This window comes from Saimiri boliviensis, chromosome 17 (genome assembly GCF_048565385.1).
Source record: "Saimiri boliviensis isolate mSaiBol1 chromosome 17, mSaiBol1.pri, whole genome shotgun sequence".
Classification (NCBI taxonomy): Eukaryota; Metazoa; Chordata; class Mammalia; order Primates; family Cebidae; genus Saimiri; species Saimiri boliviensis.
This window is the reverse complement of record NC_133465.1, coordinates 71797058-71823509: the sequence shown is the minus strand read 5'-3', so window position 1 is coordinate 71823509 and position 26452 is coordinate 71797058. Positions and strand designations below refer to the sequence as shown.

Below are 26452 nucleotides of genomic sequence, written 5' to 3'. Positions count from 1 at the left end.
GGCCCGGCTCCAACGCGGTCTGGCGCGATGGCGCCTCAGCGGAGGGCCGCAACCAAGGCGCCCGAGGGCAACGGAGCGGCCGAGCCGCGGAGCCGGAGCAGGTAGCGGCGAGGACGGGAAGGGCGCGCGCCGCATTGGCGGACGGGGCCGTGGCGTGGGCGGGGCGGGGCCCTGCCGACGGGGCGGGGCAGGGGGCGTGGTCTGCCTCGGAGGGCGGGGCAGTGGCGGGGGCGGGGCAGTGGCGGGGGCGGGGCAGTGGCGGGGGCGGGGCCGGGCGGGGCGTGGTCTGCCGCGGAGGGCGGGGCCTGCCGCTTCCCACGCTGGGAGCGGAGCAGGTGCCGGCGGAGGCCCACTGACCCCGCGGGGGGATGAGAAGGAGGAGGGGGATTTGCTCCCAGCCTGCTGAGCTGCTGCTGCTCCGCTGTCCCGTGGAGTAACCCGCCCAGCAGCCTGGAAAGTCCGCCTGAGCCGGGAGCGTGCCTCTGCCTGCCCTTTTAAACCGCGAAGCCTGATTTTCCCGTGGAATTCTAGAGGTTTGCAGAATTCCTCCATGGAGGAATAGCTTAGTTGTAGGATTTTAAAATGTTACAGGTGATCCTTAGTTTGCAGGTATTAGTGAAGGATCCTCTAGCGTGCCGAATACAGTTTCTCGCTTGCTTAATATTAATATCTTGCTCTTCTGGGAGTGCCCAATTCCCCTCTATTGACGAGTTGCACGTTGAAGCTGTCAGTTAAGGAATATCAGGAGGATGCCTCAGGGTTGGCTAGGCTAGGCTCCGGCAGCTCTTACACATCATAGTTTGTTCTTGAGATTTTTATCCCCCTTTCATCTCAGCTGCTCTTGGAGTCTGCTAGATAAGATCCTAAATGCCTCATGCTAGTTCACAGCTATAATATTTTCTTTTTCTTTCTTTCTTTCTTTTTTTTTTTTTTTTTTTTGAGGTGGAGTCTCACTCTGTCGCCCAGGCTGGAGTGCAGTGGCACAATCTCGGCTCACGGCAACCTCCACCTCTTGGTTTCAAGAGATTCTCCTGCCTCAGCCTTATGAGTAGCTGGGATTACAGGCACCTGCCACTACACCTGGCTAATTTTTGTATTTTTCATACAGATGGGGTTTCACCATGTTGACCGGGCTGGTCTCAAACTCCAGACCTCAAGGGATTCGCCTGCCTTGGCCTCCCAAAGTTCTGGGATTACAGGCCTGAACCACTGCACCTGGCCAATCAAATTCAGCAGTGGGGGGGTTGTATACCAATGGTGGTGACACTAAGGTTAATAAGTTCTGGGGACCCACTACTGTCAGACTAGCATGCAGCCATAACTGTATTAACACAAATGAATGACCTAGAGATGATTTATAAGATGATTTATAAGATGATTCTACCTTCTCCCAGAAACAAATCTCTCCAAAAGAACATTTCAATTATAAACATACATCTACATATTTCCTTCAAATACATAGAGAAGTTATTTAACACATTTAAAATTTTTCCAGTTAAGTTATACATTTTCTGAAATGCTGAGTAACAGATTTTGTCAGCACTGAATGATTAGTATAGAAATATAGACTTTTGAGGCTGGACGTGGTGGCTCTCTCCTGTAATTCCAGAATTTTGGGAGGCTGAAGTGGACAGATTACTTGAGGTCAGGAGTTTGAGACCAGCTTGACCAACATGGTTAAACCCTGTCTCTACTAAAAACACAAAAATTAGCTGGACATGGTGGCAGGTGCCTGAAATCCCAGCTACTCGGGAGGCTGAGGCAGGAGAATTGCTTGAACCCAGGAGGTGGAGGTTGCAGTGAACTGATATCGTGCCACTGTACTCCAGCCTGGGCTAGAGTAAGACTCTGTTTTAAAATTTAATGAATAAATATAGCGCTTTTTTTTTTTTTTTTTTTTGAGACAAGGTCTCTCTCTCTCTCACCCAGGCTAGAGTGAGTGGTATGATTATGGCTCACTGAAGCCTCCACCTCCTGGGCTCAAGTGATCCTCCCACCTCAGCCTTCCAAGGTGCTGCTATTACAGGTATGAGCCACTGCACCTGGCCAATATAGAATGTTGTATTTATCCTGAGAAAAAGCATCCTGAAATGTGGTATAGGGTATTGCTCAGAACGTGCTCTAGTGACTCTTTGAAAAACAATGCCCCACTCTGTAGAAAATGCACCCTTGGTGTTAATCCCACACGCAAATGGCCAATGTCTCAGTTTGAATAACACTTCAAAACAGACAAGTCTTAGCTGGGCGCGGTGGCTCAAGCCTGTAATCCGAGTACTTTGGGAGGCCGAGGCAGGTGGATCACAAGGTCAAGAGATCGAGACCATCCTGGCCAACATGGTGAAACCCCGTCTCTACTAAAAATACAAAAAATCAGCTGGGCATGGTGGCACGTGCCTGTAATCCCAGCTACTCAGGAGGCTGAGGCAGGAGAATTGCCTGAACCCAAGAGGCGGAGGTTGCGGTGAGCCGAGATCGCGCCATTGCACTCCAGCCTGGGTAACAAGAGCGAAACTCCGTCTCAAAACAAAAAGAAAAAAAAAATCCTTTTGTTATTGTGAAACGTTTCATATTAGTGGCCTTTATTTATTTATTTACTTTTTGAGATGCAGTTTCACTCTCGTCACCTGGGCTGGAGTGCAGTGGCACAATCTCGGCTTACTGCAACCTGTGCCTTCTGGGTTCAAGCTGTTCTTCTGCCTCAGCCTCCCAAGTAGCTGGGATTACAGGCATGTGCCACCATGCCTGGCTAATTTTTTTTTTTTTTTTTTTTTGTATTTAGTAGAGACGACTTCACCACGTTGGTCAGGCTGGTCTTGAACTCCTGACCTCAGGTGATCCACCTGAGGGATTACAGGTGTGAGCCACTGAGCCCGACCTAAAGTAGCCTTTATAAGGACCATGTCTAGTCTTTTTGTTTTTCCTGCCTAAAACACATGAGTCTCTATTGCAGTGTTTCTCAAACTCCTGGGCTCAGGAGGCACTTAGAGACCACTGAAGGGAAAGGGAGGGAATTGTTTGTGCCTCCTGAGTGGACAGTGCCGGCCCCAGGCAGGAAGCCCTCATTTCAGGGGTGAGGTGTGGGTGAAGGTGGGGTCACGGTGCATACACTTTGATGACTGGGGGAGGCGTCCCAAGGCCTTGGTTAGGACACCTGGTCCCCTTTGAGATCTTCTGCCCTCCTTCCCCTTTAGCTCCCCACAATGCTGAGCAGTTTTCCACCCCCATGCCTGGGCAGCAGTCCCCTTCTCTGCCCGGATGCCTTCTACTTCATGTCCCCAGGCTCCTGTGACACCCATCAGGAAGGCTTCGATGACTCTCCTCTGCACGGTGCTGTGGTTTGACGCTTGTGACCGAGGCCTCTGAGGCTCCCACTTCTTGTCCCTTGCTGTCCCAGCGGCCAGGCTGAGTCTCTGCCTGTCCAGCTCCGGGAGGACACGTCATCCACAGCACGGTCTGCACAGGGGTCCAGCTGCTTGCTGCTAAGAAGCCTGGCAGTCTCTGCCAGATTTGGAATTCCAGGGGAGGAGAGGTGATGGGCCTGGCTGGAGTCAGGCATCCTCCCTGGTCTAAGCAGCAGAGGCTTGGTGGGCTGGAGCGGTTGGCTGTTCTCAGGGGTGGGGAGGTCTTTGTGAATGGGCTGGAGGGGTTGCTGGTGTTCTCAGGGGTGGGGAGATTTTGTGAGTGGGCTGGAAGGGTTGGCTGTTCTCAGGGGTGGGGAGATTTTGTAAGTGGGCTGGAGGGGTTGCTCATGTTCTCAGGGGTGGGGAGATTTTGTGAGTGGGCTGGGTTGGCTGTTCTCAGGGGTAGGGAGATTTTGTGAGTGGGCTGGAGGGGTTACTGGTGTTCTCAAGGGTGGGGAGATTTTGTGAGTGGGCTGGAGGGATTGCTGGTGTTCTCAGGGGAGATCTTTGTGAGTGGGGCACCCCAAAACTCTGTAACTCCTGTGGGAAATACTCTTGTATCTGCCCAGCATGGCCTGTGCTGCTGCTATCAGGCAGTGCATTTGGTTGGAATTTGTGTGTCATTTACTGAGTGCTGTGAAGTGTTGAGGGTGTGTGAAAATAAAAGGCAGGTTCCCTGCTTTTCAGGAGTTGGTCACAGACTTGAAGAAACAGAGTGCAGTTCCGTGAAAGGACGCTGTCATCTCTTTTCTCACGTTCTGCCTGCCCTTCAAGACCTACAGCCCCAAAGACTTTCCTGGATAATGGAGCTCACGGCTGCCCCAGTTAACACCTACATAGACACACAGGCATTCTCAGTGTCAGTGTGGGCTGTTTGAGCTCCACAGTTAGCCCTGGGTTGTACAGAAAGCATATTATTCACAAATCGTGTGTGTGTGAATTTGCAGATTTGCACCTGGTGTGCTTGGATTCTCTTCCTGGCTGGCTTGGTTCAGGTCCTGCGTGTGTGCACACAGGTGCATTTGTGTGTGCCGGGAGCATGTGGGGGCGGGGTGCGGCAGCCATTTGCGGGTACAGGCAGCGTGACTGGAGACAGACTCCCACAGAACCTTCCAAACAGGTGCTCCGGGGCCTGGCTGCGGCAGGGTAGGAGTAAATTCAGTCAGCCTTGCCTGTCAGATGGGGTGGGGTCACACACAGCCCTGCTGCGCCTCTTCCAGAGATCCTGGGGAGCCTTGGTCTGGGCAGACACTTCCCTTCCCACCCCCTGCGTTGCGGGAGCCTGCCTGGTGTGGCTAGCCAGTGGGATGTGAGTGAGACTGTGGCTTTTGGGTTGACGGAAGCCCATCTCCATGAAAGGTCAGCGTCCCTAACAGATGTTACGTGGGCATAGCCTGAGGCTGGTCATCACTGGTGTGAGCGTTCCGCTGGCCTCGCCCCACGTTTGGGTGACGTGGCGTGTTTTCTTTTCTCAGCAGCAAGAAGGACCGAGCCCCACGGGAGACGCAGAGGCCGTGGCTGAGGACTGCAGGCCTGGGGGCCGGCCTTGTGCTGACTGCATTCCTGCTCTGGAGCAGCCTGGGGGCCGACGACAGGGTCACGGAGGCCCTGGCCCGCCGTGGCGAGGTCCTGGCGGGGAGATTCATCGAGGTGCCCTGCTCTGAGGACTATGACAGTCACCGGAGGTTTGAAGGTACAGTGCCACGGGCTCCGCGGTAGTTCAGGAAAGCAGCACGTTAAAATGAGACTCAATGTGCTTGAAGGACGTCTGCTGCTGGCTGCAACGAAGGGGTGGAAACCGGGCTGGAGGTGGTAACCCTGGGGTGGCAGATGACCCCTCCTCTCCTGCAGGCTGGCCAGTCCACCCCTGGCTGGGAGTGCAGGTGTTTCTGGCCCTGCCCGTCGCCCAGCCACGGTCAGCGTTTTAGTAAGCTGTGCTGTCCAGTGGAGGAGATGGTTTGCCTCAGAAAGATGGGAATGAGAAGGTCAAAATCAGAAGGGTTTTTTGACTGGAGAATGTGGTCGAGTCGGTGAATGTTGGGGAAAATGTAACAGGGAACGGCCAGCCGCCTTTCCGCCCTCCTGGGCCTCAGCTCCCTCCCCCGACTCCCGTTCTGCCTGGGCCCGAGAGGCGGATGGCGCCGGTTCCAGGGGAGCCAGGGGCTGCGGCCGGATCAGCACCCTGGAGAGCGCACGGCCCCGCGCGGGGCGGCCCGGCCAGACCCCGCCGCCTGCAGGCCTCCGGTGGCTGCTCGGTTTTCCCGAACATTCCATGTCACCTGGATGTATTCTTAGTTGTAAAAATTCAGCACGCGCGGCTGGGTTTTTGAGACAGAATTCAGGTTTCCTAAAAATTCAGTTCAATGCTGAGAACTTGAACCCAGAAAGGACTGCCGAGTTCTCCCAGCAGGGGGCGCCGGTGTGCCGCCCGAGAACGCGGTCCCAGCCGCGGGAGGCGCGCACAGGGGCGGGAACGGGAACGCGCTCCTGGGGTGCGGGGTTCCCCGCTACCCCGCAGAAGTCCCCTCTCCGACATCCCAGCTTTCCAAAACGAGTTTTTGAATGTCAGCACCCAGGAGAAATTTTTCTTGCCACCATTAACACTTTATCGACATTAAAAACAGTTGGGGGCCAGGCTCGGTGGCTCACACCTGTCATCCCAGCACTCTGGGAGGCCGATCACGAGGTCAAGGGATCGAGACCATCCTGGCCAACATGGTGAAACCTCGTCTCTACTAAAATATAAAAATTAGCCGGGCGTGGTGGCACGCCTGTAATCTCAGCTACTTGGGAGGCTGAGGCAGAAGAATTGCTTCAGCCTGGGAGGCGGAGGTTGCAGTGAGCTGAGATCGCGTCACTGCACTCCAGCCTGGTGCTTGGTGACAAAGCAAGACTCTTGTCTCAAAAAAACAAAAACAAAAACAAAAACAAACAAACAAACAAAAAAAAACTTGGAATGGCCAGCAGTGGCTCACCCTCAATTCCAGCACGGTGGGAGGCCCAGGCAGGGTATGGCTTGAGTCCAGGAGTTCAAGACCAGACTGGAAAACATAGTGAGACTCCATCTCTACAAAAATAAAAAATGAACCAGGTGTGGTGGTGCATGCCTGTAGGCCCAGCTCAGGAGGCTGAGGTGGGAGAATCACTTGGGCCTGGGAGGTCGGGAGGTTGGGGCTGCAGTGAACCTAAGTGCACCACTGCATTCCAGCCTGGGACACAGCGCGATCCTGTCCTGCCCCCAAAAAGAAAAAAGTTGGGATGAGGGAGGGGTGATGGGAAGTCCATGTTTAATGGGTTTGGGATTTCCCCTGGGGGAGGTGGAAAAGCTCTGGAGGTGGTGCTAGTGATGGCTGCACAGTGTGATTGCGGCTGATGCCACCAAACCTTGCACTTTTAAAAGAACTCTTTTGGCCAGGTGCGGTGGCTCACACCTGTAATCCCAGCACTTTGGGAGGCCAAGGCGGGCGGATCAGGTCAGGAGACCGAGACCATCTGGGCAACATGGTGAAACCCTATCTCTCCTAAAAATAAAAAGATTGCCTGGGTGTGGTGGGACATGCCTGTAGTCCCAGCGACTTGGGAGGGTGAGGCGGGAGAATCGCTTGAACCAGGGAGTTGGAGGTTGCAGTGAGCCCAGATCATGCCACTGTACTCCAGCCTGGCGACAAAGTGAGACTCTGTCTCAAAAACAAAACAAAACAAAACAAAACAAAACATCTTGGCTAAAATGGTAAATTCTGTGTTGCATGTATTTTACAATAAAGCAAATGGTTTAATGTATTTTCTGGGAGGGAGGGACAGAGGGTCACTCACTCTGTCGCCCAGGCTGAAGGGCAGTGGTGCGATCTTGGCTCACTGCAGCCTCCACCTCCTGGGTTCAAGCGATTCTCCTGCCTCAGCCTCCTGAGTAGTTGGGACTACAGGCACCTGCCACTACGTGCAGTTAATTTTTGTATATTTGGTAGAGACAGGGTTTCACCATGTTGCCAGGTTGGTCATGAACTCCAGGCCTCAGGTGATCCACCCACCTCGGCCTCCCAAAGTGCTGGGATGACAGGTGAGCCACCACGCCTGGCCTGATCCTCGTTATGGTTCTTTACTCAAACCCTGGTCTCGTCACACGCATGCTCTGCATGTTCTGAGGCTCAGTGTTCTGCTGCGGATTGAGGGGTGGGGGGCCCTGGGGCCATCACAGCTCTCACCATCACTGCTGTGGCTTCCGCTTCTGGTACCAGGTCAGCCCAGGATCCTGTGAATTATACTCACTCGCTTCTCGTTCTTGGGGTCTCTGTCCTCGAGGCTGAGACTGTTTTAGGACCATGATTCTGTATATTTTGTCCAGTTCTTAGTTGTTTCAAGCAGGAGGCTAAATCCGGTTCCTGCTACTCAGCCTTGACCTTAGCTGGAAGTCTCAAATCCCCAATGTCTTGATTTATGGTGTTTTCATTGTCATTTTATAAGTACTCCCTAATTTCTTTTTTTGTTTGTTTGTTTTTAAGACAGGGTCTTGCTCTGTCACCCAGGCTGGAGTGCAGGGGTGCAAACATGGCTCACTAGAGCCCTAACCTCCTGGGCTAAAGCAATACCCGCACCTCAGCCCCTCGAGTCGCTGGGACTACAGGCGTGTGCCACACACACCAGCTGGTTTTTGTATTTTCTGTAGAGACGGGGTTTTGCCCATGTTGCCCAGGCTGGTCTTGAACTCCTCTTGGGCTCAAGCAGCCTGCCTGCCTCGGCCTCCAAAGTGCAGGAATTCCAGGCATGAGCCACTGTGCCTGGCCTCTAATTTCTATTACTATTGTTTTTCAACTCAGCAGTTACTTGGAAATTTTTAAAATTTAAAAATGCATGGGATTTTTGGTCTTTTTTTAAACACCGACTTCTAACCTACTTGAATGCAGTTGGGTAACACAGCCTGTGTGACGCAGACTCTCTGCAGTCGGTCCCGACTTTCTTCACGGGCTGACGTGTGGCCTGCTTCTGCTCGTGCTCCGAGCGTGTCTGGGAAGCACACGTGTCCTGGCAGCAGACGAAGCGTGGGGGTGTTTCTCCCGACCCACGCCCGTGTGCACAAATTCCGGTCGCCACTTCCTGTCTCCTTCACCCACCCGTTATGGAAAGAGGCGTCAGGCTCTCCGTGGGGTGCAGACCCGGCAGCGTCTCTGTTTTGGCCCCGGTGTGCCATGGGGTGGTGGTGTCTGCTACCTGCCGCCCCTTCCTCTTCCTGCCAAGCTGCTCCTGTGCCACGGGTGACTCTCTTTTCCCTCCAGCGATTCTCGTTGCTGGTCCGGAGGCCGCAGCACAGGCCCGTGTGGCTCCCGTGGTGTTTGCCTTTTGCTTTCTGCTTTCCTGTGTCCTCATGTTTGGTGGGGTAAACCTTATAAAAATGGTGGTGGTTTTTTTAAAAAATAAACCAGCTCCACGTGGGATTACTGCTGTCTCACTGACTTTTGTTTTTCAAATAAAACACCTATGTCCATCAGATCATTTAGCCATGTGTAACTACAGTTCCCCTTCCCTGATATTCAGCCAAGTGGAGCTTTGTTTATCTCCTGGGACAAGACCCAGAGAAAAGAGCCAAGGTCACCGCAGCACCTTGTGGTCCTCGGGTCCGAGCCCCGGTGCTAGCGCTCAGCGCTGGGTGCGAGGCTTTTACTCCCGTGTCCCAGGAGCCAGGCTCTACGTCCAGGCTCATGACTGGCTTTCCAGGCAGGACGCAGGGACAGGGAAGAAAAGCAAATTGCAGAGTGGCGGTTGGCCTGTGTCCTGGTGCTCGTGGGCTGCCATCTCACTGCTCAGGCCTGGCCTGCAGCCTGCCCAGCACACAAAGCCAGCTGCATTTGGTACCAGACCACCACCAGGTGGGTCGCTGGTCCCCTCTCTGACGCTCTACTGTACCCTGCACATCTGTGCCTCGACCGCCCTGCCCCTGTCCTGAACACCCTGCCCCTGCCCCCATGACCCTGACCCTTTCCTGACCATCCTGTCCCTGCTTTGACCACCCTGTCCGTGCCCTGACCATCCTGCCCCTGCCCTGACCACCCTGCCCCTGCCCTGACCACCCTGCCCTGACAGCCCTGACCCCCATCTGAGCTGCTTCTTCCTCTTCCCTCAGCCTCTGCAGGTCACCGAGGTATGGGGAGAGACAGGGATGTGGGGAGCAGTCTGCTGTGCCCTGGGGAAGGCCTGGGACTAGACCCACAAGCTTCACTCTGGTGGCCTCAGGAGAGTTTTCTGACGGTGCCTGTGGTGTCTGGACCTGCAGTCAGCGATGGTTCAGGAATGCCATTGAGGCTGTGTCTGGAGCTTCTGTGGCTTTCCCCGGGTTTGGGGCAGCAACAGATGCTTCTGGATTAAATCTCCAGTTGTAGCCACTGGAAGCCAAGGACGCCCAGTGAGACGTGGACTCCAGACGCGCTGCACAAAGCCACGGACGCTGGAGAGCTGTGGTTGCGTGTCTGAAATTCACATCTGACCAGGCGGATCAGCCGGCTCTGGCCCCATCCCCTGGAAGGGTGTGTGCCAGTGGCCTTGGAAACCGCCTCTCACCCGGGCTGTCCCCTCCCAGGCTGCACCCCCAGGAAGTGCGGCAGAGGCGTCACCGATGCCGTCATCACCAGGGAGGAGGCGGAGCGGATTCGCAGGTAACCGCCCGTCCCTGAGCACGATGGGATTTAAACAAACATGCAGGGTCGCACAGCGGGGCTGGGGTGGGGCGGAGCATCATTAGTAATAAAGGGGTTTTAAAGATGTGATTGTAATTTCATAAGAATTTCCTTATGTGCTTTCAAGGGCCAAGCTCAGGTTTTCCGATTTCAGGAGAGGAGGCCGTGGCCCTCCGTGGAGCCGTAGCTGAGGGAGTGCCCGGAGCCCCGGGCTCCTCTGCAGGGGTTGCACCACCTCTGGGGTGCCCCGTGCTCACCTGAAGCCTCCGGAGCGTCTTCCCTGAGACTGCCTCGGGGCAGCCCTTCAGCCCACCTGGCCGAGGCGTGTGGCAGCACAGGACGCCACTCAGAGGCCACTGGTGCCGGACTTTTCTCATTGAGATCTTAAAAGGACGTTTCGGTTTTCCAACCGCTCTTTGAGATGGTGTGCAGCCATGGGCCACGGCCCCACCCCGAGATTCCTCCCAGGGCACCTGCCCCTGAGGACGCCGCCCGGCGCCACATGGGGTCACTGCTGTCTCACTAAGGCAATGGCACGTCCCTGCTCGGTGTCCGTGGGCGGCTCCCAGCACCAGTGGCAGCTCGGAGTGGCCCTCTCAGGTCCAGCGCGGCCGGTGCGTGGGTATCTTTCTCACCACGGGCAGGGCCTCGATCTCCTGAGCTGGTGAATCTCAAAGCTGCCTCCACCTGCCTGAGGTCCCAGGAGAGACGGGGAGCAGCAAGTCCTCCTCCAGATGCTCTCCAGGCTCCTGAGCTTGGTCCAGGTTGCTCTCGATGCTGAAGATGAGAGATTAAGTCATTTTTATTGTTGTTATTTTTCGAGATGGACTCTTGCTCTGTCACTCAGGCTGGAGTGCAGTGGTGCGATCTCGGCTCACTGCAACCTCCGCCCTGGGTTCAAGCGATTCTCCTGCCTCAGCCTCCCGGGTGGCTGGGATGACAGGCACGTGCCACCACGACGCCAGCTAATTGTTGTATTTTTAGTAGAGACGGGGTTTCACCATGTTGGCCAGGCTGGTCTCAAACTGCTGACCTCAGGTGAGCCACCACCTCGGCCTCCCGAAGTGCTGAAGACCAGCCGTTTCTAAGCTGAGTCAGGTGTTGACAAGAGATGATGGTGGTGTCGCTTAGGCACTGAGCTTTGAAAGTTGAGTCCTTTGGTCTAAACGTTTGTTTACATCCTAAACATTAAACAAGCAGGACCCACTAACATTGCATTAACTGTGCTGATTGATGTTTTGCCTAGATGATACATTATAGACAATTCTAGTAACTAAATTCTGAATTATTTTCTCCCCACAGCATAGCTGAGAAGGGGCTCTCTCTGGGAGGCTCTGACGGAGGCGTGAGTTGAATGTAGTTCCTGCCCCTTGTTTTTACACTTTGACTTTGCTCTCACTCGGAGGGACAGGGCACAGACATGCAGGGTCCCCTGGTGCCCCCAAGTGTAGGTGGGGCCGGCCGTGGTGTTTCTCAGCAGCCACTGCAGCAGCTATGCCTGACTGAAGCCCACGCGGCAGCCCCTCGTTGGGAAGAGCATGTCCTTAGATGTGCGTGGCTGTCTCTTCACGGCATATCGTAGCCTGCCTGGCTCCAGGTCACATGCGGGGGATGGAGGGGGTCGGAAGCAGGGAGCCGGCAAGGGAGAGGGGTGGGAGCCCGGTGAGGAGACGGCTGTGTGCCCTGGACACGGGAGAGCCCACGGAGCTGCCGGGAAACAGCAGAGCCTCCATGGGACAGAGACGCTGTGACGCATCTCATGCCTCCATGGACGCCTGCCGGGGCAGCCGTCCCCTGTGGTGCTGCAGGAGGGCGGCTGGTGGCCTTGCAGAATGTGTCCACGTGGAGCCCATGGACATGATCTGATTTGGAGAAGGGACCTTTGTGGATGTAATTAACTTAAGGCTCTCAAGATGAGATCACCCTGGATTTAGGGTGGGTCCTAAATCCGATGGCAAGTGCCCGTAGTAGACAGAAGCGGGGGGAGATTTGAGAGGGAGGAGGAAAAGGTCCCCTGAAGACAGAGGCGGAGAGGGAGCGCGCGGCCACGGGAAGTGGGGGGCAGGACCTCCCCTGGAGCTCTGGGAGGGAGCAGGGCTCCGCCCACAGCTCGCTTTTAGACCTCTGCCCTCCAGAGCTGTGAGAGGATTAACTTGTGTTTTATTGTGTTTTTTTTTTTTCTTTTTTGAACTTGTTTTAAAGCCCCAGTTTGTGTTACTGCAGCCGCAGGGAACACGGAGCCAGCGCCCGCTGTGGCCTCGCTGCCCTGATGGGCGGCCGCTGGGAGTCAGTCCCCGGCACGGCTGATGTTAGCACGAATTCCCATGCGGTTTTCTCAGGGTTATTTCTTCCTTGGTGTGTGGAATTGTCTGCAGATCTGTTTCTCTCTGTGTATTTGGTGATCGTTTTGAGTTATAAGCATTGCGTAGACCCAAGTCATTCTGCATATTTGAAACTTCCAGGAAGATTAATTTATAGACTCTTCGAGAATTTCAAAGTGTTTCTTTTTTCTTTTTCTTTCTTTCTTTTTTTTTTTTTTTGAGATGGAGTCTCGCTCTGTGGCCCAGGCTGGAATGCAGTGGTGTGATCTCAGCTCACTACAACCTCTGCCTCCCAAGTTCAAGAGATTCTCCTGCCTCGGCCTCCCAAGTAGCTGAGATTCAGGCGCCCACCACCATGCCTTGCTAATTTTGTATTTTTAGTAGAAACGGTTTCACCGTGTTGACCAGGCTGGTTTTGAACGTCTGGCCTCAAGCAATCCACCCGTCTCAGCCTCCCAAAGTACTGGGATTACAGGCGTGAGCCACCTCACCTGGCTGGTCTGGGAGGATTTTAAGGAAGTCCTGGGTTGAGGCTGGGCGTAGTGGCTCACGGCTGTAATCCCAGTACTTTGGGAGGCCGAGGTGGGAGGATCACTTGAGCCCAGGAGTTTGAGAGCAGCCTGGGTAATATAGTGAGATCCCATCTCTACGAAAAATAGAAAAATTAGCCAAGTGTGGTGGCGAGCGCCTTCAGTTCCCGTTACTTGGGAGGCTGAGCTGGGAGGATTGCTTGGCCTGGAGCGTGGAATGGGGAGGCTGCAGTGAGCTGAGATCGTGCCACTGCACTCTAGCATGGGCGACAAAGTAAGATCCTTTTTACAAAAAAATGAAATTAAATCCTGGAGTGTGTGCAGGACAGACCTTGGTAACTCACATTTACCATCAGTGACTTTTAACACAGCCACGGCCGTTGCTGTGGCCACACACTTTACTCCACAACGTCTTCTCCAGGCGTCCATTCTGGACTTGCACTCCGGGGCTCTGTCTGTCGGGAAGCACTTTGTGAATCTGTACAGGTGAGTGCTGCAGTGTGACCTCAGTGCTGGCTCTGAAGGCTGAGTGAGCGGCTCTGTGTCTCCTACCACGGACATGTGGACACGCGAGGGAGGGTCTGTCTGGGGGCAGCCTCAGGGCCTCAGTGGCTGTGATGCTGGTGGGGACGCAGGAGCTGGGAGGTGTGGGCTCTCTGCAGCCTGTGGGCCGGAGGCTTGTCATGAAACTTTAGGGGAATCTGGCGTTTTTTGTGGGCCCAGGGACAGAAGGGGTGGGTGCAGGAGGCAGCAGAGGTGGAAGGCTCCCAGGAGCAGCCGCCAAGAATCTGAGGGGCAGGGGAGCAAGGAGACCCTCCCTGCCTCACACGTTAGCCCAGGTCCTGCCCCCGGTCAGCTCCTTCTTTGTTATTACTATTATTTTCTGAGATGGCATATCGCTCTGTCACCCAGGCATGAGCCACTGCACCCGGCCCGGCTCCTTCTTTATAGTGGTTACCATTGTAGAAATGGAGTCGTGAGGACCAGTTGATTTTCAGGGACTTGCAGGTTAGGTTAAGGAATGACTGAATGGAAAGGAGATGAACAACAGATTAATGAAGTATGTTGTGAATTCTCCTTTTTTTTTTTTTCCCACAGATATTTTGGGGATAAAATACAGAACATCTTCTCAGAGCAGGACTTCCAGTTATACCGGTAAGGAGGAGTGAGGTGGGTGTGGGTTTGCAGGTGGGGTGGCCTGGGGCTGAGGGCTGCGGGGAGCTGACCTGTCTGGGGAGGCCCCACAGAGAGGCCCAGGGGCCAGGGTCAGGGCCTGGCCCACAGATGAGTTTTCACAGAGCAAAGGTCGGGGCAGGCCCAGTGTGGCCAGGGTGCGCCGGGTCGGTGAAACTGATCTGGAGTCCTGTGGCCGCATCCTGGTCAGGACCTCTTGTTTTCTGCTGTGTAAAATCAGCCCAGTTTTAAAAATTCTGCTGGATAAGGCCTGGTGTGGTGGCTCATGCCTGTAATCCCAGCACTTTGGGAGACCGGGCTGATGACCTGAGGTCAGGAGTTCAAGACCAGCCTAGTCAACATGGTAAAACCCCATCTCTACTAAAAATATGAAAATTAGCTGGGCATGGTGACGGATCCCTGTAATCCCAGCTACTTGGGAGGCTGAGGCAGGAGTATTGCTTGCACCCTGGGAGCAGAGGTTGCAGTGAGCCAAGATCCTGCCGTTGTACTCCAGCTGGGGTGACAGAGTAAGACTCCGTCTCAAAAAAAAAAAAATCTGCGGGAGTAGCCCAGGTTGAGATGAAGACAAAGGAGCCAAGTGTCACACAAGTATCCCAGGATACACAAGGGCCCTCGGGCCTGTGCCCACCCAGACATCCATTCAGAACTCTTTGGTCTGACACATGGGGTCTTCTGAGCGCGAGTCCCCTTGTCACCCCCCGTGCAGACACCCCATCCACATTTAGCAGGCTCCACGCCCCTTCCACGCCCACGTCAGGGGATAGCAGCCTCTTCCTTGCTGAATAGGAGGCTGGGCTCCCTGCCCTACAAGTCCCGCCCTGGGGCTCTGGCATCTGGGTCCCGACTCCGTACCAGCCTCCCCAGCGTGGGTCCCGCAGGCGCCCTTCTCCCTCCTCCCGGTCCCACTGCCGTGGTCTCTCCGCGCGTGGGTGGCGGCCACGTACTCCCCGGGCAGAACCAGGATCTGTTCCCGGCGTGTTGGGGAGTCCCTGCCACGCGGTCCGGAGCCCTGCTCGGCCGGCCCCTCTTCCTGGCACCCACAGGTTGGGACCCTCGGGCGTCCCCTCCCGCCTGCAGCTGTGCTGACGGCCGTCATGTTCCCTGCAGGGAGGTGCGGCGGAAGGTCCAGCTCACCATCGCGGAGGCTTTCGGCATCAACGCGGCCTCGCTGCATCTCACCAAGCCCACCTTCTTCTCCCGGATAAACAGCACAGAAGCGCGGACGGCGCATGACGAGTACTGGCACGCGCACGTGGACAAGGTGAGCACGCGCGTGGACAGGGTGAGAGCGCACGTGGACAGGGCGAGCGTGCACGTGGACAGAGTGAGAGCCGTGTGTACAAGGTGAGCACGCGCGCGGACAGGGTGAGCGCGCACGTGGACAGGGTGAGCATGGGCGCGGACAGAGTGAGCGTGCACGTGGACAGGGTGAGTACGCGCGCATGTGGATGAAGTGAGAGCGCACGTACAAGGTGCGCGGAGTGGGTAGGCTGCTCTGCACTGGCTGCCTGTCGGGAGTGCCTGGCAGGGCCACGTGTTCCCGTTCTCTGGCCGTTAGGGACTACAACAGGGCTACCTATTACAACATCTGCCTGCTGTGTTGATGGCGTTAGTATGTCTGTCTGTCTGTCTGTCTGTCTTGATTGATTGAGGAAGAGCCTCACTCTGTCACCCAGGCTGGAGTGCAGTGGCACGATCTCAGTTCACTGCAACCTCTGCTTCCTGGGTTCAAGCGATTCTCCGGCCTCAACCTCCCTGGTAGCTGGAATTACAGGCAGGCCCCACCATGCCTGGCTAATTTTTGTATTTTTAGTAGAGACGGTTTCACCAGGTTAGCCGGGCTGGTCTCGAACTCCTGACCTCGTGATCCACCTGCCTCAGCCTCCTACAGTGCTGGGATTACAGGACGCGCCACCATGCCCAGTGGGTGTTAGCAGTTAGATGTCTTCCTCCCTGAGGTTTCAGGACACACCCTCAATCTCGCTGATGGAGCTGAGGAAATACAATTTCTCATGTGATGGTGACAAGAAGTGGAGGGACCCGCCCCACACGGCCTGTGGTGGCCCCACTGTTACTCATTCGCAGGTTTAGGCTCGACCTCTTCCAGCAGCTGGCCTCCTCTCCAACCCCCATGCTCTCCCTGGCCCGGGTCTCTGTGTTGGCTGTGGGAGCCGTCGTCTACCGCTTTCTACCTTCCTTTCTTTCTGAGGCAGGGTTTCACTCTTGCTCAGGCTGGAGTGCTGGTGTGCTGTCATGGCCGACTGCAACTTTGATCTCCCAGGCTCAAGCGATCCCGCTGCCTCAGCCTGGACTAAGACTATAGCTGGGACCACAGGTGCATGCCCCGACCCCTGGCTCATTTTTGTATTTTTTTGTAGACGCAGGGTCTCACTATGCTGACTTCCTGGGCTAAAGCAATCCTCCTGCTCCAGCTGCCCAAGGTGCTGGGATTACAGGCAAGAGCCACTGCCCAACCCATTTTCTTTCTTTATCTTTTCTTTTTGTCTTTTTTTTTTTTTTTTTTTTTTTTTTTGAGACAGAGTCTTGTTCTGTCACCCAGGCTGGAGTGCAGTGGCGCCATCTTGGCTCACTGCAACCTCCACCTCCCAGGTTCAAGGGATTCTCCTGCCTCAGCCTCCCACGTAAGTGGGATTATAGGCACATGCCACCACACCCAGCTAATTTTTGCATTTTTATTAAAGATAGGGTTTCACCGTGTTGGCCAGGCTGTTCTCGAACTCCTGACCTCAAGGGATCCACCGGCCCGGGCCTCCCAAAGTGCTGGGATTATAGGTGTGAGCCACCGCACCTGGCCCTTAATAAAAGCTTTTAGAAGGTAAAAGTAAAGCACAGCTAGTAAGCAGAATGGTATCATAGCCATTCTTTAAGGTTGACTTTCCTCATGTAGAAGCTGTGAGTTCCCTTCATAGTCAGCCTGGATGGAAGTGGTTGGGTGGCACTGTCAGCAGCCCCGGAGCTGAAGTTCAAATACAAGGCTAAAGCCAGAAAGCCTGTGGCTGGGAAGATCAGGAGTGTTGCTGCCCCGCCACGCCTGCTGTGACGGAGGAAGGAGCGGCGGTTAGATGGCCGGCTTTCTGTGCCACGAGACATTTGTTGCTAAATTTTTCTTCAAGAACAGTCTTTTTTTTAAGACAGAGTCTCCTTCTGTCACCCAGGCTGGAGTGCAGTGGTGCAATCTTGGCTCACTGCAACCTCTGCTTCCTGGGTTCAAGCCATTCTCCAGCCTCAGGCTTCTGAGTAGCTGGGATTACGGGCATGCATCACCATGCCTGGCTGATTTTTGTATTTTTAGTGGAGATGGAGTTTCTCCATGTTGGCCAGGCTGGTCTGGAACTCCTGACCTCAGATGATCCGCCCACCTTGGTCTCCCAAAGTGTTGGGATGACAGGCGTGAGCCACCGCGTCTAGCCACAAGTGCAGTCTTGTGTCACCCACTGCCTGCTGCCCTGCTCCCACCCTCTGCTCCATGGGATTTCTGGACATCATATCATCACCTCCATGAAGCTTGAGTATCCCCCTCTAAAATAAAAGACGCCCCCTCCCCTAAATGACACACACGCATACTCCACGGTCACATTCAGGCATCAGCAGGAAGGTCTGGCTGTCCACAGGTGTTCTGTGGCATGCTCAGATCTCCCTGGGGCCCACAGGCGCGTCTGTGTCTGTTTGGCATTGGTTTGTCAGGTTAGTGGGCTCATAGGTGCCAGGGATCCTCTGCCCTCTTCTCGCTGTTGAAACTATGTGTTGAAGCTAGTGGCTGTCTGCTCCGTGGGGCTTCCTGTGTTCTGGACTCTGAAGCTCTCCCTCCTCCACCTGGTACGTGCCATCCCGTGGAATGTTCCATTCTGCAATGAGAACGTTCCCCCTGCCCCCTACCCCCTGCCTACCAGTGCCATCTGAACTGCAGCATGGATGTGGCTGCTAGACTCAGGAGCTCGATAATCTAAGTGAATCAGCCCAGCACGGCGAGGGCTCCTGTGTGGCCAGCATAGCACCCGGTCAGATTTGGGCTGAGTGCAGTCAATTCTGGGCAGCCTTCTGGGAAGCAGGAGATGTTGCCTGTTTTTCTCTGTGCATTAAGGGGGACCTATGGCTTTATTCATCCACCTGACCTGCACTGGGCTCCCGTCTGCCTTCCCCAGGGTCTTTGACAACCGTCAGTTGCAACTGCCTGGACTTGTGGCTGCCTCAGGGGACCAGGGCTGAGACTCTTGGCCTGAGACAGTCATAGTCACCTGCAGAGGGAGAACAAGGTGCTGTGACACGTAGGGCGGAGGTGACATGTGGGGTCAGGCAGGTGTGTCTGACCTGAAGATGGTGTGTCCTTGGGGAAGGAAACCTTCCCACGGGAGAGGGTCCAGAATCTCCCGACATGCAGGCCAGGCGCCTGCCTGCTGCAGAGAGTGTGGCTCAGGACGAGCCACGCTAAGAGGCAGGCTGGCTGTCACTGAGCTCCAGGGAGAGGGCAGAGGGAGAAGTTCTTCAGGCACAAAGAGCAAATTGGCTGTGAGGGGCTGTGCCGGCAGCCCCAATGTCCCAGAGTCATGCTTGGAGCCAGGAGACCCGGGACGGTGTCCCCAGCACCCACGCTGGCATCTGCAGCTTGTCCTATGCCTGTCACTGCCCCTGCCCCACGCTGTCTCCCAGAAGAACAGCACGAAGAGGCCACCGGATGCTCCTCACAGTGGCGCAGCTTCCCATTTCTTTATGGGGACATTCTGGCCCAGTGGCGGTGGAGTCTGCCCCCCCTCCGGGCGCTCAGCTGCAGTCTTACTTCTCCTCCTGGTCCGTGTGCTCCCAGTGTTGGGACAGCAGCGGCGACTTCCAGGTGCGGCGAGGTCCAGGTGCGGCTCCCTCCAGTTCACGGCTGGCTCACCTCGCACGCAATGTCTGGCCTCACCTGCTTTAACCCACAGCGATGGCAGATGCCTTGCTGCCTGTGGGACGGAAGGGCCAGAGGGCACGCGGCTATGGAGCTGCCCTGATCCCTGGCCCCGCCTCTGTGCCGGAGGTTTCTTGTTTTTCACACGGAGAGTGCGGCCTTGAGCTGATTGCTATGCGGAGGAAAGGCAGGCACTGGAAGAAAACGCCCTGTAAATATGCCGATGCCGAGTTAGAAACGGCCTGCTGCGGTCACAGGCTGCACGGTGCCTTCAGGAGTAAACCTTTGCTTTGCTCTGCACACCGTTTAAATTGCCAGCTGTTCTGGAGACATTTGTTTTTTTTACTAGAGATGGGGTTTCTCCATGTTGGTCAGGCTGGTCTCGAACTCCTGAGCTCAGGTGATCCACCCACCTCAACCTCCCAAAGTGCTGGGATTACAGGCGTGAGCCACTGTGCCTGGCTGGTTTTTAAATACTTTTTGAGAACTTTACGATGATTTCTCTGACTTTTATGCAATTTGTCCTTACCAAATTTGGAAACGCTTTGGTGCCATTATTTCCTCAAATAGGGTTTTCTGTGCCAATTTCTCTCTCTTATTCTCCTGGGAGGCAGATGACACAAATATTAGAGCTTTTGCTGTTGTTCCAGAGGTCGCCGGGGCTCTGTTGCTTCTGCTCTTCAGGTTGTGTGATTCACTCGTCTGTCCTGGATTCAGCCTCTTCCCTTCTTCCCTCTCATCTGCTATTGTGCCTATCCAGCATATTTTTCAGCTCTAAAATTTCCAGTGGATTCCTTCGTTATAGTTTGTGTTAAACTGCTGAGCACATCCATTCATTTCAAGCATATTCACCTTTGCTGCATACAGCATGGCTATTATATCTACTTTAAAGTCCTAGCAGGGACATCAGTGAAGTGGTAGAGTAAGAACCTCTGAAAATTTTCCTCCATAAAAAGCAGCGGGAAAACTGGCAAAAATGGTCAGAATCGACTTTCTCAGAACTCTGGAAATCAACCAAAGGCCTGCAGCTATTCAGGGAGCATTTATTCAAGAAAACCCCTGGTTCTCATCGAGAGCAGTGAGCTTCACAGCGGTTTAACTTCTCCTCCCCACCCCCCACCCCAGCTCCGTAATAGCCTTGAAAACTAACAGCTGCAATCACAGACATCAGTGGCCACATTGGTCATGCAAAAGAATAGAGGCTTCATGGAATTCGGTTAGAAAGGTCAGACGGGCACAGGAGCTCACACCTGTAATCTCGGCACTTTAGGAGGTTGAGGTCGGAGGATTGTTTGAGCCCAGGAGTTCAAGACCAGAACATAGTGAGAACCCCATCTCTACCAAAAAAAAAAGTTTTAGTTGGGCATGGTGGCCTGTTCCTGTGGTCTCCGCTGCTTGGGAGGCTGTGGTGAGAGGACTGCCTGAGCTAGGGAGTTTGAAGCCGCGGTTGAGGTGAGGTCGTGTCAGTGCACTCCAGCCTGGGTGACAGAGTGAAGTCCTGTCTTAAAACAAAAAAGAGAAAAACAGAAAGTTTCTCTCCACAGTTTTGCTGCCCCTGCTCAGTGCAGTTGGCCCACTGGGCCTGACCTCCTGCCAGAGGAGGAGCCTCAGGGCCATAGGAAACGGAGGAGGAGCTGCGGGAAACGGAGGAGCTGTGGGAAACGGAGGAGGAGCCGCGGGAAACGGAGGAGGAGCCATGGGAAACGGAGGAGGAGCCGTGGGAAATGGAGGCGCCACAGGAAATGGAGGAGCTGTGGGAAACAGAGGAGGAGCCGCAGGAAATGGAGGAGCCATGGGAAACAGAGGAGTAGCCGTGGGAAACGGAGGAACCACGGGAAATGGAGGAGTAGCCGTGGGAAACGAGGAGCTGCGGGAAACGACTGCCGCCCTGCGCTGTGTGCTTTCCTGAGTCTTCAGGTCATCTCCGGCACCCTGTGCAGTTTTTATTTTGTTTTCTGGGATGGAGTCTTGCTTTGACGCCCAGACTGGAGTGCAGTGGTGTGATCCCAGCTCACCACAACCTCTGTCTCCCGAGTTCAAGTGATTCTCCAGCCTCAGCCTCCTGAGTAGCTGGGATTACAGGCGCCTGAGACCACAGGCGGCTAATTGTTTTATTTTTAGTAGAGACAGAGTTTCACCATGTTTGCCAGGCTGTTCTCGAACTCCTGACCTCAGGTGATCTGCCCTCCACGGCCTCCCAAAGTGCACCCCGTGCAGTTTCAGTTGTGATCAGTGGGAGAGAGATCGCGGTTGTGATCTGCAGTCAGCATCTGCCATCTTGGCATTAAAACGGTAAACCCAAGGGAACAAGAACAACGAAGGAATCTAAAGGCCTAGGATGGCTTTCAGTCCTCACCTCTCGCCCTCAGGCGGGCGCTGCCGTGTGGGCAGCAGGCAGCCGGTGCCACCACGTTGCTGTAAGCACTTCTGTTTTCACGGCTGCGTCGCACTCACTGGCCTTCCACCGCCACATACAGTGGACCGGTCCCGCCCCTTGCTCCCGGCTCCCTCCACGGCCTGCGACTGAATTCTGTCTGCTTATCAGGAGACCAAAGTATCGTCTGAAGATTAGTGTTTTTCTACTGAGCAGACACTTTGCACTGTTTGGAAACCTGTGATTTTTGTGTTCTGTGGGGAGCTATTTTGCTGACTTCCAGCCAGTGTACTTTATTTTAAATTTAGTTTTCAGTAAGTAATGCATCAAAATGCAAATATTTGAATAAGTAATGCATCCTATGAGATTTAAAAGTAAAATATATATATTTATATTTATATATATTTATATATAAATATAATATATTTATTATATATATTATATATTATATATTACATATATTATAAATATATATATATATAAAGGCAAACGTTAAAAAGTCTGTCTTCCACCTTTCCCCGGTGGAAGGCCTCTCACATAGCTACAAGTAACCAGAGTCGTGAGATCTTGAGTTCTTCTTGAATGTCTGTGTATATAAAAAGGAGTGCATAAAATACCACATTCTGTCAGTTGTAAAGAGTCACATTTAGAACAGTTCTGGCAATTATTCTTTCCTCCCATTGCATAACATAAGGCAGCCAGTGGCTGTTAGATCACAGAATGTGGTGTGTGTTCCTTTTTACAGAAGGCAGTGTGGTCTGCACGTGGCTTTGCGCACTTGGCGTCTGTCTTACTCTGGTCTCCCCAGAATCAGAGCCTGGCAAGGACTTGTACTTGGGAAGCTTTTGAGGGGGGAGCCTCAGGGGGCAGCTGTGAGGCCAGGGGGAGGTGAAGCCCATGGGAGCTGAGCCCAAAGGGCCTCCTGGCAGGTGGGGGTAGCTGGGGAGGGAGCTGGACCAAGAGCCCCCTGGCAGGCAGGGGGCGGGGGTGGTGGGGAGGGAGCTGCAGGTGGGGGGAGAAGGAGCTGGACCTACCTTCCCAGGGCACCACTTGAGACTGGGCTTCCTTGCTGCGGATTAGACCTAAGGTGGATGCTGGTGGGTGGGACTGGGGGCCAGGCCTCAGCGTGATCCTGCTTTCCTTCCCGGGAGAACTCAGAGGCGGCCGCCTTGCCCAGGAGAGGGCCCAGAGTCTGCCTTCAAGCCTGGGCTCTCTCTGCTGCACACAAGGCTCTGTCGAGGTGTGTGATGTGCCCAGCTCAGCGCCCGCACTGTGGGTGCCCAGTTCAGGGCTGGTGCAGCCCCGTGGCCCTTCCCTCCCCAGAGTGTCTCTTCCCCTCCACACTCTGGATGTGCTCAAGACAGCTGAGCTGGGTGAGACCCACCCTCCCCTTTGCACACTTGACCTTTGGGGTGTGGCCTCCAGCACCCTTCACCCCTGGGATGTGGCCCCGGCTGGGTTCTGGAACAGAAGCTGAGTGCTGCGACCCCTGAGTGAAGTGAGCCAGTCATGGAGGGACAGATCCTGCCTGATCTCACGTCCGTGGGGCCCCGGAGTCCCCAGGTTCACAGAGACAAAGTGGAATGGAGAGGGTGGGGCTGGGGGAGCCTGGGGAGCCAGTGCTTCCTGGGGACGGAGCTTGGCCTGGGAGGATGGGACGTTCTGGAGAGGACGGTGTGGTGGCTGCACAACTTTGGGAACGTGCTGGTCACTGAACTGTGTGCCTAAGAACAGTCAAGCAGCAGTTAAGCTGGCACATCAGGTTCTGCGTTTTATTACAAGTTTAAAAAAGTTTGGGATCGCTCCACATCTGAAGAAAGGAGCAAGAGCATGTCCACTGCTGCCTCCGGTTCCCGCGTGTGGACAGAGGCCGGAGCCGGGGGACCAGCCAGGGTGCACCCCTGCTGCCCGCAGCCTTTTCTGGAACACAGCTGCTCAGACATTTCAGCTTATGGGAAATCCTGGTCCAGAATGCGTCAAGCTGGAGACTCGGCAGAGGGTTTTTAAAGTTGCGAAGGGACAACTGGCTTCACGAATGGGGCTGACACGTGTTGTTAATTTACTTTCTGGAAAATAAGAGGCACAGAGTGTCGGTGGCTCACGCCTGTAACCCTAGCACCCAGGAGGCCAAGGTGGGTGGATTGACACCGCATCTACAAAAAAACCCTGAGCTGGGTGTAGTGGCGCGTACCGGTGGTCCTAGGTACGAGGATGCGGAGGCAGGGGGATTGTTTAAGGCCAGGAGTTCAAGGTCATGGTAAGTGATGACAGTGCTGACTGCACTCCAGCCTGGGTGACACTGTCTGTAAAAAAGTTGGAGACCCTGCCCATTAAAAAAAAACGAGCAGCAGAGCCTGTCCCGGCAGTGTACTGAGAGCCGGTTCTGCCCCTCCCCACTCCGCCCTCAGGTGACCTACGGCTCCTTTGACTACACGTCGCTGCTGTACCTCTCCGACTACCAGGAGGACTTTGGCGGAGGGCGGTTCGTGTTCATGGAGGAGGGCGTCAACAGGACGGTGGAGCCGAGAGCCGGTAGGAGGCTGGACGGGGCTGGGCATGGGGTCCCGGCTCGGGCAGGCACCACGGGTGTAGGGGGCGTCCCTGGGAGCCAGGCTGCATTCACGGAGCACCTGCTGAGTGTCAGGCTGCTGCTGAGTGATTCCTGGGTCTGGCACCAGGAGGCTGGTGTCCACAGGGCCACGTGTCTGAGGTCACGGTCAGTCGGGGCTGAGCCAGGTCCCTGTGCTGCCGCTGGCCCAGAGCCCACCTCCAGGCCCTGGTGCACGTCACCTTGGCAGTCAGGGTCCCCCTCCCTCCCCTCTGGAGGATGCTCACCGCTGGGCCCTTGTCAAAGGGACTCACAGCCTAAGATTAGATGATGCCCCAGCCCAGTGTTGGTGACCAGGTTTCTTCCTCGCTGAGGGCTCTGTGGTGCTGGCTTCAGAGCCCATCATGATGGACCTTGCCATCCCAGAGTGAGGTGCTGCAACTCAGATTACCCTGGAATGGGCACTTCATATTTGGAGGGGCCCCCCGCCACCGGGTCCAGGAGGGATGGGCTGCCCTGCCTGTGTTCCAGGTGCTTCCCGGCCTGCATTAAGAGGGTCCATTGCATCCGCCTGATTTATTTTGCTCTGCTATTTCCAGGCAGAGTACAATTCTCTCTTGACCAGCTAGAATGCCCTGCACATCCGGGATGGACTTCTTCTCCCCCCTTTCAAAGACGGAGTCAGGTTTACAAATATGAAAGGCAGGGATCGAGTTTCCAGCGGTAACCTGTGAAGGGGAACGAAATTGTCACAGGACATTTGGAGCCAGGACGAGTGGGGGACCGTGGTGTCCTCCGAGTCCCGATGGCCCTCGCTTCCCAGTCCAGCGGTGAACGCCTACCGCAGAAACTCCACAGTGGGGTGGGCAGAGCCACTTCAGCATTAGAGCACGGGAACCGGAATCTCGAGATGGGAATTGGGAGAGGCGCTGCCCCCAGGACTTCTCAGAGGCCACCTGTTCAGGCTTCATCTCTCTCCCCTTGAAGGGAGCCAGGGAGGTGTTTGCCAGTTTAATGTTCGGTTGGATGTTTTATCTTGACTTGTTTTTCCGGATTCTTTGTTAGAATACCTCCAGGGCTTGGTTTTTGTTCTCAGCAGAAACAAGATTAGAAACAAGACATTAAAGTGTCAGACAAATGGCCTGGGGCGCCCGCGGGGGGCTCTGAGGTCAGACGGCCTGGGGCGCCCGTGGAAGTCACATGACCTGGGGCGCCTGGGGCCAGTGGTGGCCTTGTGGCACCTGCAGCTCCTTCCTCTGTCCCGCCCACCACAGAGAGACCCCGCTGGCCCTGGGGGCCCCTCCCCGGCCACAGGTTCCCCTGAGCGCTGCTGGGTCGTTTCTCCAGCTCCTGCTCCTGCAGAAGCAGTTCACAGAGGGGCGATTTCCCCAGCCTGCCTGGTTTGTTGTGTTCATCGGTCACGGGTGCTCTTTTGGGGACCGCAGGCCCTCTGAAGGCCCTGGCTGTGGGCGTGGCTCTGGGGTCACCTCTCTCTCTTCTCCCCAAGGTCGCGTCTCCTTCTTCACCTCGGGGTCCGAGAACCTGCACCGGGTGGAGAAGGTCCACTGGGGTACCCGCTACGCCATCACCATTGCCTTCAGCTGCAACCCCGACCATGGCATCCAGGACCCAGCGTTCCCGTAGCCGGCAGCCGGGCCGAGAGGGCTTGAGGAGGGCCTGGGCCGCGCAGCCCTGTGTGGAGGCAGCCACGCCAGCCGTGTGCCCACCCCCAGGTCCAGCCGTGTTCCCGTTGCACAGAGTGCCTTAGGAATTCTCTGATTTTGATTTGCTGATGTTTTAATCTTTTCATCTGTGAGTAAATGGAGGGAACCAGCTTTTCACTTCTCCAGCATCGTGTGTGTGCTTTGGATGTAGACGTGGGAGCCTCAGCTGGGGGCCAGCCCCTCCCTCAGGAAAGGGACCCAGCAGGACGGGGCACAAGTCCCCATCTGAATGGACAGGACTTGTCCAAGTTCAGCAACCACCCTGGCCCATCAGAGCCCGGCTAAGGCATCAGCCGTCGTTCACACGGGGACACACGTGGGGCAGCAGCTTCTGCTCAGGGTCTCGGCATCAGTGAACCGTGGCAGCTTTGGAGAAGGGTCCGAGGTGGCAGTGAGGTCCTTCGGGGTGGGTGGGGCTCTGCTGGACTCAAGGTGGAGGTGAACATCTGCTGTTCCCATGGTTCCCCCAGTGGTGCAGCCTCACCACGCCGTGCTTGGCCCTGTCACTGGCCAGCACCCTGAGGCCCAGAGCGTCCTCACCGAGGAGACCCTTGGTGTTGCTGTGCTGGCTCCTGTGGGCCTTCTGCCGAGCCGAGCTAGGGCTGCCCCCCCGATTCTGCCCTGCCATTAACATGATGGTCAGGCCGGGCGCAGTGACTCACGCCTGTCACCCCAGCACTTTGGGAGTTCGAGGCGGGCGGATCACATGAGGTCAGTTCGACAAGCCTCGCCAACATGGCGAAAGCCCGTCTCTACTATAAACACAAAAACTAATCAGCCAGGCGGGGT

The 26452-nt window shown here is 55.3% G+C and overlaps 1 protein-coding gene across 2 annotated transcripts; it reads left to right on the top strand.

The window, feature by feature from the left end:
- Positions 1 to 17: 17 nt before the first annotated feature.
- On the top strand, positions 18 to 25784 carry OGFOD3 (2-oxoglutarate and iron dependent oxygenase domain containing 3). Of its 2 annotated transcripts, none has more exons than XM_039475988.2 (9): positions 18 to 101; positions 4877 to 5094; positions 9970 to 10045; positions 11369 to 11411; positions 13339 to 13403; positions 14016 to 14072; positions 15222 to 15375; positions 23800 to 23923; positions 25447 to 25784. In XM_039475988.2, the coding sequence occupies exons 1-9, from the start codon at positions 28 to 30 to the stop codon at positions 25581 to 25583; spliced, it is 948 nt and encodes a 315-aa protein (XP_039331922.1). In that variant the 5' UTR covers positions 18 to 27; the 3' UTR covers positions 25584 to 25784. The 2 variants fall into 2 exon arrangements, with proteins under 2 accessions (XP_039331922.1, XP_074245186.1); XM_074389085.1 differs by having other exon boundaries at positions 28 to 101; positions 4880 to 5094.
- Positions 25785 to 26452: the final 668 nt, after the last annotated feature.